This window comes from Leptidea sinapis, chromosome 45 (assembly GCF_905404315.1).
Source record: "Leptidea sinapis chromosome 45, ilLepSina1.1, whole genome shotgun sequence".
Lineage (NCBI taxonomy): Eukaryota > Metazoa > Arthropoda > Insecta > Lepidoptera > Pieridae > Leptidea > Leptidea sinapis.
The window spans coordinates 5,142,784-5,158,526 of record NC_066309.1 but is presented as its reverse complement, the minus strand read 5'-3'; the positions used below and the strand labels follow the sequence as shown (position 1 = coordinate 5,158,526).

Here is a 15,743-nt window from a genome sequence, read left to right as displayed (position 1 = left end):
TAGCCGGCATCCGGTACAAAGGAATCCTCCCACTGGCAGAAGTTGGTAAGTATGCTCTAATCATGAAGGTACCTACATCGTATCGGTTCCTTAAAACTGCAGCCGGTAGTTGATTCCACAAAGTGGCTGTGCGAGGGAAGAAATTTCTTGCCAAACGCGCTGTTGTAGAATGATGAATGATGATAAAGCATGATGTGGGTGGAATTTCGCATTTTGGCGTAATGTCCAGCGATGGATTTCTGCCGCAGGTATGAACCCAAGCAGCTCCGCTGAGCATTCCCCGTGATAAATTTAGTAGAAGACGCAGAGAGAACCCACATCTCTACGCAACGCCAAAGAATCAAGGCTATCCCGAATTTTGATGTCGTGTTTTATCTATACTAGAAAAACGTCATTTATGTATATAAAAAGGTCGTACATTTGTATTGTAAGCACTTACTTAATCAACAACCATAAATCTTAGTTAAAGCTTTTAGTTTGAGTTAAACTAGTCATACTAAAGATTATAAAGTGATAAAATAATAATAACAATATAAAATAGTATCTAATGCGAAACATTACCTATCCTTATGTTTGTGGATCGTTGAGTAAACAGCAATTTAAAACCAAGAATACATTGTTTTGTACTAAGCTTAAACATACATTTGTTTAATCGACATTATATCGACCACTTAAAGAATAATCGCCCCTTGAGTCAGTCGTGTCTACTGATATATATATTGTGACTTAATCCAATTGAAGATCAGTCGATACAGTAGTTGGGTACTGGGCACTTGAAACGAAGAAAACAATATGTTGTTCAAAGCACTCGCTGTTGTTTTACTGGCTGTTGGTAAGTTTATTATCTCTTAAAAGAACATTGTAGTTTTTTTTTTACTAGTAAGTAGGTATACTATAATATTTTAAGAAGTCCTAATAGAAATTAGTGAATTTGCTCTGAAAGAATTTAATTTTTTTTGTTTTCGAGATAAAAGATACATAGGTACCTACCTAAGCAATAATATTTTTACATATATTTCTTTATAATATGGAATTAATTGTATATCTTCCTACTGCTACTACTACATAATGCATGCAATATTTGGATACATTAAGGAATAACTTTTTCTTTATCCAACTGAAATAAGTTTTCATCTTTAATTATGTACCGAATTTCTTATTTCGGCGAATATAATATGTAGGTGCCAACCCTAGAGTAGAGTCTAGCGAGATTCATTAACAAAGAGTATCAAATCCACATTTATTAGAACTATTTTCTTATCGACTTATCTACAATTTATCTATTTCTCTTACTTATGTTTTTGTAGATATACTTACTTAGGTATATCTACAAATAATTAAGGATAAAATACAACAATTTTATCGTGTTACAAACTTAGCTACGAGTATAATTTTCTTTAAAACATTAAAAAACAGACTTTAAAAACTGGATACTCGAAGTATAAAATAACTTAATAAAGATTTAATTAAATACAACATTGTATGAGGTTTGCATAAGAGGTGTATTAAATTATGAGTATTTTGAAGTCGCTTTTTTAAAACGTTTTTTTTTATTTTGTACTTGAAGTGTATGCAATAGGTTCTTCTGAAAATTGCAGTAGGATTTTTTAGGTTAAATCAGGTAGACTGTAAGATTTCGTTGCTTTTTATTGTCATATATTAAATAGATTTTTTGGAATGGAAAAAAGGGAATCGACTTCGAAAAAATGCTGTTCGAAACTCTATTTCACGTTCTTGTGAGACACTGAAATATCGTGGAGATCGTTTGTAAGCTTTGAATGTTAGTTTAAGACCCACTTATCGGGACACGAGTTAATACTTCATTATAAAAAATATTCAACCTATATGAAAACCCCTAAATAAGCCGTACACAAACTATACTTATATCATCCACGTAAACAAAAATATTCATAAAAACAACGTTTATAAAATGAAAACTACGGGGCCAAACTATGTAATTTTTTATGAGATCAAATGGCAAACATTCTGCATTAAACTAGAGTAGAATTGTGTAAATCGAATCATAAATCTTAGCGCAATCGGTATAAATACATAAAAAAACGATCGAATTGATCTCCTCCTTATTGAAGTCGGTTTAAAACTGATAAGACTGCAGGGAATGAATCACCCTAATGTTATAATACGTCATTTGACATTATTTGACATTATAAGATCACGATATATGATTGCTCTTTGCTGAAACGCTTCAAACATATCTGTTTATGAATAGCTTTCAGAATGAGTGATATATCTGACTTTATAATGTAGATATGGGGTCAAGAAATCCTCTCGGTCTATGGACTGTGTTGTAGTGGGCTGTGAGCTACATAACACAACATTGCTCGTCGTCCCCTCTTCCGGGACTTCTGGGACACGACATTTACCAATTAACCGCGTCATCTTTACTCCTGCCTTTTCTAATACGATTATTTAAAGAAATTGTAGTACAAAATCAATGTATATTTTTAGAACTCAGTAAAACTTACTTTTGTAATCAAAATATAAATATTACAAAACTTACAAACTTAACAAAAAACTATTAGGTACACATCATTTATACGTCCGTCAATATGTCATTTATAGACTTTGAGAGCTGTGTAAACGTCGAAAAAAAATAGACTTTAGAACTAACTAACTTTAACTAACCTCTATTTTGAGCAATTCACGCACACTAATACAAAGTGTCACACAAACCGCGAGAGTAAGACTAATATTCCTGGCCTGTTTTAATCGGTTGTCTAACAGCAAGAGACTCTATCTAGACGTAAAATTATCTAAGAACTAAAGTTTTGGAGATCACATCGTTGTAAGAGGAAAATAAGCGAAGAGCCCTTTTTTTCGTTTTAAGCAATATAGCTTGAAAACTGGCTGAGATTTGGTACATCATTCCTATTAACGAAATTATGTTGGTATTTATGTTTACATACATACATACGCTCATCATTCACATGACCAATATTGGTATCATTTGAATCAGCGATTAATAACCAATTCAAAGATTTAAGCTTCTGGCGGCGAGCATAATAGCTTATGTGAAATAACCAACGTATGTAATCAAATCAAATCAAAATCACTTTTTTCATGTAGGATAAGGACATTTCCTTAGTGTCATTACACTTATGAATGTCAAAAGTTTTCTACAAGTTTTTAACAAGAATTATATAAAAAAAAATTAACTACAATGACGCACAGGGAGTAGGGCTGCCAACCGTACTCTTAAATAGAGTATTATTCTCTATGTAATGTATGTATACTTTATAACTAAACATACTTTAATAATTACTTACTTAAGTAGACTTCGCTAGAATACTCTTTTTGCTAATAAACAAAAAATAAAAAAGACTTCTGTTGAACGTTAAAAAAATGAACAATTTTTTCACTGTTTTTATGAACTCGGGCGTTTCTAAACGTCGCGACGATCAGCCGCTTTTAAAATAGGATATATAATATAATAATAATAATAATAAAGCCTTTATTAATGATTTTCCATTTGATTTCTACATTTTAGTGTTAGTATGTTAGTACGGTTAGTCGACAAACATGATTATTTTATTATTTACTTTTATGTTAGTAAGTTATAATGCATGCACTATGTTAGTTTTCTTGATTATTTTCAAATGGATCCCAGTTGGGTAAAGGCCTCCTCCATACTTTCCATTCCTTTCTATTTTTTCCTTTTTCGAGCCAGTTAGTTCCGCCAATCTCTCTAATCTCATCGGTCCACCTTTTATGTGGTCTACCCACATTTCTCTTTCCTACAGGTCCCTTCCATGTTGTGGTTTGAATGGTCCATCTAGCGTCTGTTAGTCTGGAAATGTGTCCGGCCAATTGCCACTTTAATTTTAATGCTTGATTTAAGGCATCAGTAAATTTTGTTTTCTTCCTTATCTTCTGGCAATGTATCTTATGAATTTTTCTTAATTTAAGCATGCTTCTTTCCATTCCGCGCTGACATGTCCTAATTAAGTGTTGTATTTTCTTCGTAAACACCCATGTTTGGCAGCCATATAACAAAGTTGGATGAACACAGGTTTCCATTACCGTTTTTTTTAATTCCAAGCTGTAGTTTCCTTTTAAAATTTCCTACTGGTTCCAATATTTTTTCCAGGCTAGATTTATTCGTCAGTTTATTTCCTCTTCGTGACTTATTTTATTGAATAAATTAAATTAATTTAAAATAGGATATAAGTAATATTATTTAATTTTTTTTTTTAAATAATTAATTATTTGTATTTTTATTAACCTATGGTCCATTAAATCTACCCTCTGTGAAATCAGATATACTAGAGAAAATAAAAACTTATTAGACTTTTTCCCATTAAAAAATTTTTGACAACCCTAACAACGGTTGGTTAATTGCTCATTTATTCTATTCGTTATTGTACTCGTTTTTTCTTATATATGAATATTAATAATTGATTAACCCAAAGAATTGCTTGAAACTATGAGGTTATTATGGCTAAGAAGTAATATACAAATAAAATTTGAAAAACAAAATTTTATGATCGATGCGGGACTCGAACCCACGACCTCCGGCGTTCCGTGCCGGTGCTCTAATCAACTGAGCCAACCGTTCGAGTACCGCCTACTTATAAAATCTTGTATGCTTTGTTCAACTCTCAGGTTGTGGCAACAACTCTAAGAACTAATATAATATACGACAGTAAAACAATAAGACGCAATTCATACATTCTCTACCTATTTTAATAAATAACTTTTGAATATAAATATTTAATTTAAATAAACATTATAAGTACATTAATTAACATGACCTTTTAACACTAAGCTATTACTTATTATCTAAGCAAAACAAATACTCTCCTGATAAACATTAATGTTTAAATGTAAACAAATATGTAGGTACTTATAATGATGTAAAACGTTGGACGTAAACAGCTATTATTAAATATTCATCTTGACATAACATGGATATATACATCGAAATGATATTATGGAAAAATTTAATTAGTTAAGTGAACTATGTGTGTTTTTTTATGGTTACACTTAAGTAGTTTCAAGCTGTTTCCTAGACCCATCAGGGTAGAATTTAGTGACCTGTTTCTTCCTTAAGCATACTTAAACAAATAAAGAATAATTACATCGGGATTTCGAAAATCAATCCCCATTTCGATAGAAATAGGTAAAGAGAACTGTTAATCTCTGAAAGAATTTATTTTCTTTCTTTTTCCTCCCTTCGATAAAACTTTGTGAGCTATTAATTTGTGTGACAATGCCTTGCGTTCAGCCCTTGTATGCTCAGTCCGATTTGGTCAATGAATATCTACGCAAGTGTGTACAATACCTACTACCTATATTAAAATGTCAATATGTTGCAGGAGTCCTCGGAGAATACCAGATCACCGATGACCAGCGTCAGATGTTCAAGGATTACGTTAAGAAGGCGTGTGAGAGCAACAATGCTCCGGACAAAGTAGAGCAAGTTGAAGTAAGTTTTAGGCGCATAATATAACAAAAACCGTCAACCGTCCTTAAGGCAACGATAGCCTGAGAATACCTCAGTTGAGGGCACACATGCCTGTTGCTATGCAATGAAACCTTCAGTTGTTGTTGATGACTGCTGGACAAAGGCCTCCCGCAAAAATCTCCACGACGATCGGTCCTGCGCTGCCCTCATTTAACGTATTCCTGCGATCTTTACCAGATCGTCGGTCCATCTAGTGTCTACCAACACTGCGTCTTTTGGTCGCCATTCGAGGACAATTCTGGCTCACCGACCATCTGTCCGTCGAACTATGTGCCCTGCCCACTGCAACTTTAGTTTCGCAATCATTTGGGCTATGTCAGTGTCAGTTCTACGGATCTCCTCATTTCTAATTCGATCTCGCAGGGAAACTTCGAGCATAGCCCTCCCCATTGCCCTCTGAGCAACCATGAGCTTTCTCATCAGGCAGCTTGAGGACCTCGAATCATGAAATCTGGCGACTAATAACATAATCTATATACCTAAAGGTTAACAGTTGGAGTGTGAACTAAAATATTGGTGGCAAGTGTCTTTCCACGTCATAATGCTACAGTTTTCCTTGTTATTTGTTTAGTATTTGATTTTAAATAAAGTCTTTGTTCCGGTAATATCATAGAAAACTCGTCAATTAATGGTTCTCAGCCCCGTTTTCTACACCTGTTATATCCTATAGTTTGTGAGGCGATTTTTGAGTTAAGAGCGCTTGAATTCAATATCAAGTGGCCGAGAAAGAATAATGTCATGATTATTTTTGCATACAATTTAGGGCCAATAGGAACAAATAAGCTCTGGAGTCTTACATATTTAATTGTTGCAAATTACCTATTTTAACTATTCCGTACATAAGTAATCCGCCGTTGGAAAATAATGGATCCCCATTTCTTACTCGAAGTAACTGATGACTAGAACGACTTGAAATAAATTGCGTTTTTCAGACTGCTGCGAGAAACTTTATGGATTGTGTGAAAGGCCTATTCGATGCTGAAACTGTAAAAAAAGAAATAGAAGAAGCGAAACCTAACGGTGCTCTCGATGAAGTGTTCAAGAAGTAAGTTGATAGATGTACCAACTTGTCTCTAGGTAGATACCTCCTGGAGGTGCTGGTATATGTTATAAGACTACTAAACTGTCTACCTGATATAGTTTTATAACTTTCTTCAGACTCAGTATATACAGACGTATATTACAGTTATCTTTTCATAATATGTATTTTTACCAACGAAAAAGTCAGGGTGGTAATCTCATTATTAAAGAAAATAAATTATTATGCATCATGTATGATTGACACTAGTTTCAGTGGAAATTTCAGATTAAAATAATTGAAGACGATTAATTAATGAATTATGGAAATGTACCTACATTTAGTTTAATTGGACTTTCAACACTTAAACTCGTTATTAACTAAAATGTGTGTGTTATTTTCATAATATTAACCTAGAAAGAGGGTTTTTAGAAGACTTTCTGAATCTAAGAATAAAAAATATTATATTAACTGCTAATAAATTAGCAGAGGCAGGCGTTTCTACATATTACTTTTGTCCAATTAAGTCTTGTGTGGTTCTATTATTCAAATAAAACTTTTTTGAACGGCCAGGTACTGCGCGAAATCCCCTCAGCTGAAGACATGCATCAGCAACATGGCGGAAGGTATCAGCCCTTGCCTTGACCCATCCATTCGAGAGCACATCGGCGCCGGAAAGAGCGCCACAAATCAGCTGATTGACTTCGTGTGCTACAAGGACGGTGACAGAATTGCATGTAAGACGTAATTTTAAATTATTTTGGTCCTTCGAGTCCTTAAACTAACAAATTATTGTAAACACTTAATGTACTGAACGTTTTTAACAAAACTAGATACTTTAATCATTTTATTTGCTACTGTCTATTGTCATGATTCATTGTAGTTTGATTGTATGCTTAAATAAATATTGATGCCATACATCCGTAAAATAGATTTACTAATGAGGCTACTGTTGCAGTGACATGGATATAGATACATATGCCCAGCAGTTATTTCTTCTCAGAGCTTTCTTCATCGAATTTTGTGTTTCTGAATTTTATAAGAACACACAAGAAATACTAGTAAAATATCTTAAGAGTATTTAAGTCAACGTTTTTTGACAAATAGCAAAAGAAAAAATTGGCATAAAAAATAATAATAATAAGAATATAAATAAGAGCCAATATTCAAAAGCTAAGAGTAATTCGATAGTGGATTGGTTTGTAAAACTAAAGAACGTAGGTAGTGCCTTTCAAATAAACATATTCATGAATCATTTTTGAATGAGATTGTTACATAAAAAATGAGGATCAAATTTTGTCACGCAATGCGGCTTTGTTTTCAATCAAAAATTCTGTAAGAATAGTACTCAGGTAGCCTGGCTGGTATGTTTGTATAATTTTTATTGGATTTTTACTTTTTTTTTATATAAAAGTGGGCAAACGGGCAAGAGTGATGAGGCAACCGCCCATTGGCATTCGCAACGCCAGGGATCAAAAGATGCGTTGCCGCCATTTAAGTTGTATAGTACTAAGCTGGAGAATATTTAACAAGTTTACTTCGTAATTCGACCTTAGCTCAACATATTTTGAAAATTCAATGAGTATCATGAAATGTATTCTGATCAAATAGTAAATAATTTTAGCATGTATAAATTATAACTGCTATAAAGATTGTTTACTTACCTTGGTATATCTTTAGTTAGGCATGAGAGCGTAAGCATTGCGTTTATTAGATTTTTTTAAAGTGTTTCTTACCTATCCATCTGAGCTTGTAAGTTATGATATATTACAATTTTTTTTTTCAGTATTCATCGCAGAGGAAGGACCAGAGTGCTTCAAAGAGAAGTCTGGAGCTCTCCGTACATGTGTCAATAAACTCAGGGAAGAAATCAAAAGCGTTGAAGAAGCCAAGAAACTAACTCTTGAGGTACCAACGTTATACTATTTAACAAGCCCGATTTCAATTTTGTATTCAAAGGTAAAAGATTGGATCACGCATAAAAATTATAGGTTTCCGCGGCGCCCTGGGATCTGAAAAATTTATCCCAAATTGGTTCATAAACATGCTAACGATTTAAAAAGATATCCCAAATTAGTCTTCTACAAACCCTAGATTCTAGGGCCTAGAACATTGGAAACTTTGTCTAAATTGTTGATTGTATTATTTTGCGCGGCAGCCTCTTGTATTTTAAAAATGATTTTAATTCGTTCACAGTACCTACCACCGAAAACCGTGTCAACAATTATCCATATTGTTGAAATTATAATTTTTTAACGGCGGCCATATTTGATTTTAATAACGATCATAAATTCGTTCTCTACTGCCCTTGAAAACGGTACATTTATCCATATTATTGAAATTAAAATTTAGCACGGCGGCTATCTTGGATTTAACAAATAATTCCGAATTCATATGTACCCAATAGCGTACTGGGGATCCTTGGAAATGATTCTCTTTTATTTCATAGCTTTCTTTTACTATCATTCGTTACATGTGGACCCAACCAATAATTCGTATTTCCTTCGGGAACTCTTAATAATTACGGGATAACAAGTGCCTATTTTCATTTTTTGTATCCCTGAAAATGAGTGCATACTTAAGATTTCATGCTGATCGGTTAAGTAGTTATTGCGTAAAAGAGTTACAACAAAGAAACTCACATTTGCCTTTATAATATTGCTCGCTGACCCGACAGACGTCGTTCTATTCATATTAAAAAAAAACTCTTGTGGGTGGAATTTTGTGTAATCCGTTCATAGCTAACCTCTACTTCACGAAAGGAATATTTCTACCAAATTTTAAGTCTCTACCGCCCACACCTTATGGTTCCAGAGATATTGTGATGATTCAATACATAGGTGGAAATCTCTTATTTATATTATTACTGAGGATTAAATTGGTGATAATATTTATTTGTTTTTCTATCTAGCAAAAATGTGGCAAATTCGATGAAATGACCCAATGCGTGGTAAAGGCCCTCGAGGAATGCTCCAGCCCAACACCCGGAAACATGGCGGAGTCCCTCTTCAAATACGTCAGAAACGAATCACCTTGCAAGGTATTTATTTGACTTACTTGCCTTCTTTACTTTATAGTCTTTCCTTTTTTAATAACTTTTGCTTTGTCAATCATCAACGGACGAAAGTGGGGGTCATTGATTGAGTATTTATCATACAAGGGACTAATAATTTAAACGTGGAATCATATCAGAATGTATTATTTAATGTGGATTTTTGCCACACTGATTTTTTTGAAGTGGATTAAGTTCACCATTGTTATTTGTATGAGGACAAGGACTTATAATACCCAAAAGGAATGAATTTTACATTTATCAAACAGTTCACCTTTCGTAATACCTTAGCAGTGCGCAGACGAAGGTCATGACTCTATCCCAACCTTCAAAATGTATAGTTATTTACCCTCTTACTCTGTATATCTGTACATCATTATGAGGTTAAAAAAACTAACTTATTTGTTTCAGAAAAATTAAATCGGCGTTAACATATAATAGTAGCAGTAAGTGGAAGACTGGCAACATCAGTTCCATTAATTTATCACGAAATTAAATAAATAACATTTGTTTACTTATAAATTCTTTTTATTTTTAATATTTATTCGTCCACCAAAATATATATTTACACATTAATTTGATGTTCACACATATTTCACATGAATAGATATAACGCTGATCTCTAAGTCAGTATAGGTAGTACCTATTATTCGTTAGAAATCTAAGAACCTTCCCACATTTAACGGAGTGAAAGGAAATTTAAGAATTACAAATTATAACTCTCAGTGTCTTCCCTCTTGACTTTTAAGAATTATAAAGTATAGCTCCAAAACTCGTCCAATATTTAACGGAGTGAAATGAGTTTATAAATTACTTAGTATAATTCAGAGAATCTTCCCACATTTAACGGAGTGAAAGAATCTTTAAAAATTACATAGTATAGGTAACTCCAAGAATATTCTCACATTGAACAGAGTGATACTTATCAGCCTTGCCTATCAGTCATACCAATATATTTTCGGTAACAGTAGTCGCTGGACGTCACACACTAAAATCGTCACTGATGATCGTCCATGACTGAATTCGCTGAACCAGGAGTTGAAATAGCTATTAATTCATCACAAAATGCCAACTGGAGTCTCTGGCAACCTTATTGTTGGTTTCTCTTCATTTCATTCAAAATTAAAATGGCGCAAATATATTTTCACAAGTTAAATTCATTGCACTGCCGCCACACAATTTTCAAAACGACGGCAGAATTTAAAAACACATTACAATAAGACGAAACTTAAATCTTCCAAAGGCTGGGATAAACACATTTACAATGGCGGTGTATAGCCGACAAGACGACTACAACTAGTTAAGGTAAATTTAGTCTTTTGTACAATACCGTTCACTTGGTTAATTCTACGTATGTATATAGCGGTATAGATTTACCCCCTTATTCATAATAGTCTGCTAACTTAAAGCATTGCTAATTCTTGTTCTGTCTTCTTGTATTGACCTAAGTCAGAATGAGAAAAAACGCTCCTTAGCGACTGTTTTAAGTTAGCGGACCATTATGAATAAGGGGGCTATTATTGTCTCGGGGATTTAAGGCCATCTAACTTCCGCTTCCAGCTGGTGATAGGGACCAGAACGGTCTTTCCAGCATTTTACCCCTTGAGATATGATACTAGGAGCTTTCTGTATAAGTTACGATAGTGCTTTGCCTGTCGATTCGAATCATTATCACTAGATCATCAGCGTAAACTTGAGTTTCATTCATCCATCTTCCAAAGAAGCTCATCAATGACGAGGGTCCATAGATTACGTCTCCTTGCGGATATACCAGTGGGGGCTCCTTTGTACAGGATGCCGGCTAGATTATGGGTACCACAACGGCGCCTATATCTGCGGTGATGCAGTAACCGTTTCCGTGCGGATGATGCCGCAGGCACCATTTAAATCTTTTACGAATGGCGTATGGTGCCTGAGAGGATACATAATGTCAACTTAAAAAGTTCTAATAAAACGACATTGACAAAAAATCTATGTATATAAAAGTGTCTTTATTTGTCACCCATATCATGCCTACAGTGTTCGTTTCAAGTAATTTCGTGAATTTGCAGATTTCAGGGATTGTCGACCTTTTTTAACAAACATTCAATATTATGTTTCGTGCGAATGCGAATGTCAAAAACATGCGAATATTCTCGAATGCAAATATTCGTTACACACATAGGTACATTTATTTAGCGTATGTTTTTAAGTGGATAATAAATTGAGGGTAGTATTGACGAGTGACTGTAAATAACATTTTTTAAGTGTCAAAATTAAATAATTTGGGTTCTATCCTTATCCTTGATCCTTGGGTTATTTCCTTCAGGTCCCCAATCGTTATAAGTTGGTGAGTTTTCATAAATCTCGTCATCGTCGCATTGAGTTTCTGATTCGAAAATATATTTAATTTTTTTCTGGGTGACACTAAAAAGAAATATCAAAATTTTTAAAATACCTAACCACTTTTCACATTCTTGACGAAGTCGTAATTAGGTACATATATAGAGAGATAATATTTAATAGTAAGACGCAGAGATCAAAAAATTTTAAGAACTGTTTGCTCCTTTTCACCGAAATTTTATAAAAGAAAGAAATGATTTTGGATTTAATGTCATTTTGTTACAGGGAGACCCCAGGAATACTGGAATATATACCACAATATAACTCAAATTGTATGTAAACATATTTTATAGTAACGTAGACAAATAAATCCATAAAATTATGCAAAAAGGTTTAAAGCACCTGTTAGAAATTTCACACTTACCTTCCATTTCTATATTAACACACAGAATAACACTTTTCAAAACACTGAACGAATTTACCGACCGCTTACGTTCGATTTTGAGTTGCAAGTGACCTTTTAACGAGAGAATCACGAGTAAAAGCTAAAAGTCGCATTTCATGGCGGATGATTCCCTAGGGGCATCAATAAAGTCTCTGGCGCTTGGTGCCCTAGAGGCATCACGAAATGTTTGTTTGACGCCAGGCGCAAAAATTTGTTAAAAAGACCTCCGCACGGAATCGGGTAATGTGTAAGCATTAATGTGCTTCGGTCTGATGGGCGCCGTAGCTAGTGAAATTACTGGTCTCATCTTAGGTCTCAAGGTGACGAGCGCAATTGCGGTGCCGCTCATAATTTTTGAGTCTTGCAAACATCCTGAGCGGCACTGAATTGTAATGGGCAGGATGTATCAATTACCATCAGCTGAACGTCCGGCTCGTCTCGTCCCTTATTTTCATTAAAAAAAAAACCTTTGGTGTACTCCATGTAGCTTCAGTCTATCCTATCGATCCATCTGACTGTAGTAGTGTCGGCCATCTGATCGGCTGCCCTTATGGGAGTTTAAGAAATGCTCCTTAAAGTCGAGGAAGGTGCAAATTGAAATTAGTTTGTTCTCAAGTGTAATGTAGCACCTTCAGTATTCAGGCCTTAATTTTGTGCCTGCAGTAAGCAGAGCGCTTCCTTAACACTAGAGGATTCGCTCTCTGGGATGGAGGTAGTGGCCGTTTGAGAATTTGGAAGTTTGTACTCGTCCATAATGGAAAGCTGCACCTCCGGCCACGCCTTTAAATTCTTACTTCCTTCACTCTTAACAGCACTCAACATTCTAGTCAGGATTAAAAAAATAAAATAATTTATAAAATTCATTTTTATTTGGCAACACCAAATTATCACATAAGCCATTAGTTATTTATTTAATATTACACCACATTGTGAAACAATCTTATGACAACTTATTACAAACAACTATTTTTAGGAATGTACTAGAGAGGCTCACCTAAAGACAATCAACGAACGGGGTGAACTGAGACTAACCCCCTTATTCATAATAGTCTAACTTAAAGCATTGCTAATTCTCACTCTGTCTTCTTCAATAGGCCTAAGTCAGAATGAGAAAAAACACTCCTTAGCGGCTGTTTAAAGTTAGCGGACCATTATGAATAAGGGGGTAAATAATTGGTTATCATCAATTAACTTCACCTATCAGTAATTTAAATATGTATAAGTAAACTTACTGAGCTCATAAATTTTTTGGCACGCATAGCTACATACTATATTATACTCACATAGGATCACTTGTCTAAGCAATTTTTTTTGAAGCTATACTTCTTTAGGCGCGTTATGAAAAATACTAATACAAAAGTAACAGTTTGAAGTTGGTTCTTAAAAAATTTCTGACGTTTGCATCATTCGTTATTTTTTTTGGTTTCTTCATCCATTATTAGGACAGGCAAAGGGTTCAAGCCCATACAGCCGTATTCATTATATAATAATTAATTGACAAAGCTATCTTTCCAAGATTTTTACAAAATTATTCTTTCTAAAAACGTAGAATAGCACGAGGAATAAATCATTTTAATGATTTTTGTTCCGTTAGGCCTAAGAAGTATAACTTCTTGCGTGCATACATAAGTACACACACACACACTTTTTTGTGCTTTTGACTTGTATAATTTAAATAAATACACAATAATAAGTTGGGTTATATTATCAAGTAACTCTGTTAGACCATTTCTCATAATTTTATAGTTATTTAAAAGCGATACGTGCCAACACGACAGAAAATGACACGCGTATTATTGCCTATGATTACTTCCAAAACCGGTAGAAGTTAAGGTTAAAATACACCCCGCTTAAGTCAATCATTGAATTGTATAAAAATATCACATAAAATCTGCGCTTACCTAGATAAAAGCATAGAAATTTCTATACTACAGATATTGTATCTATTAATTACGTAGATTATAATTTGAGCAAATTGTAATGCGACTAAGAAACTGGACTATTAATTATTAAAAACATACAGTTTTATTCCGGAAAAAAAGAAGCCACAAAATATTTATTCTACATGTTATTTTAGAGTTTATTTAAAGCTTTGTAAAAGTTGCACATATCGCCTAATTCATAACAAAACGCTTATCGAAAGGTGTAAAACTTTACTAGTTAAAACGTGTTTTAAGCCTATCGATCGTCCGTATTCATAATCGTTTGATACACCTCTGATAACTAATACGGACTCTATAGTACGTAATGTTGCCATTCCGTACAAACATGATTTTAACTGATTTAACGAGGAATTATCTATGGAAACAGACATCTTTTCGATGTCAATGACTTGTTAATTGTTAAAAGCTAATAACAGCTTTGAACTGACTGACGTCGAAGAACAAACGTCAAATACGAGACAGCTGATCGAGGTCGGCCATGTTTTTTCTATCGAGTTCTTAAAATAGGTTTACCATTAAAATTAGAAAACAAATTCTCTAAGCTTGGCGGTCTACCTAAACGTGACATTGGCACACTTGTGATAAAACTTCCACAGAAGCCACATTAGGAAGAATAGAATAGGTTTATAGATGGGTCCTAGCTACTATAAGTCATGTCAGCTTTTTCGAAGAGATAATGAGCGTTATAGCTCAAATAAGCGATTATGAATACCATTTTTTAATCAAACACCTTTAAGCCATGTTTTTAAACCTCCGATAAGTCGTTATGAATAAGACCGATGTATAATATTAGCTGGTTTATACATATTTTTCTCGAAACAATTTTAAAAAGAATTATTTATGAATAGCCATTTTCATATTAATTATTATCCATCATCGACTTTCAAGTTCGATACAAATTCAGTTGAAAAAACTTGATTAAAATGGATCTTACAATTGATTATTCAAGCTACCTATTACTACTTACGATACTCGTTATTAGCTGCCAACCCACTATACATATTATTACCAAATTCATTTTTTTTTAAACCCAAATTCATTTTATTATAATTGATGCATTAAATAGATGCCGTTTTTAATAAACTGATGAAAACTACACATACTTCAGATAGAATAATACACATACAGTTATGGAATATATTATGAAAGCCAAATTACGAAAATAAATATGATTTCTTTAATGATAAGATCACTAACTACTAACATTATATTTATTTTGCTTCGAGGATTATTTGGACTTAGTTCCAAAAATGTTCCAAGCCACTTACATCACATTTTAAGGAATTCGTGTTTAAAGTTGAATAAATGTAAGTGTATTCATCTAAAGAGTGACAGTAGGGCTGCCATTTTTTGTCAGTACGTTAATATGAATCACGTGACTTGTGTTAACTCAATTTCGACATGGTTGTGGTTTGGAACGTTTTTCTGGAATTACGGCCATTTCAGTTCCATAATAGACATCTTTACGATGTAAAATG

General features: G+C 33.7%; 1 protein-coding gene across 1 annotated transcript; it reads left to right on the top strand.

Annotated features, from left to right (window-relative positions):
* The first annotated feature begins 664 nt into the window (after positions 1-664).
* LOC126977418 (27 kDa hemolymph protein-like) lies at positions 665-10,077 on the top strand. The gene is made up of 7 exons (XM_050826215.1): positions 665-832; positions 5,337-5,446; positions 6,418-6,530; positions 7,077-7,240; positions 8,290-8,411; positions 9,415-9,543; positions 9,967-10,077. The coding sequence occupies exons 1-7, from the start codon at positions 793-795 to the stop codon at positions 9,973-9,975; spliced, it is 687 nt and encodes a 228-aa protein (XP_050682172.1). The 5' UTR covers positions 665-792; the 3' UTR covers positions 9,976-10,077.
* The last annotated feature ends 5,666 nt before the right edge of the window (positions 10,078-15,743 follow it).

Bases quoted from the DNA above. Each gene is read 5' to 3' on its own strand.
- LOC126977418 (XM_050826215.1), top strand. From the start codon at position 793: ATGTTGTTCAAAGCACTCGCTGTTGTTTTACTGGCTGTTG. The intron at 5,447-6,417 runs GTAAGTTTTAGG...TGCGTTTTTCAG, and splicing joins ACAAAGTAGAGCAAGTTGAA to ACTGCTGCGAGAAACTTTAT. The intron at 6,531-7,076 runs GTAAGTTGATAG...TTGAACGGCCAG, and splicing joins CTCGATGAAGTGTTCAAGAA to GTACTGCGCGAAATCCCCTC.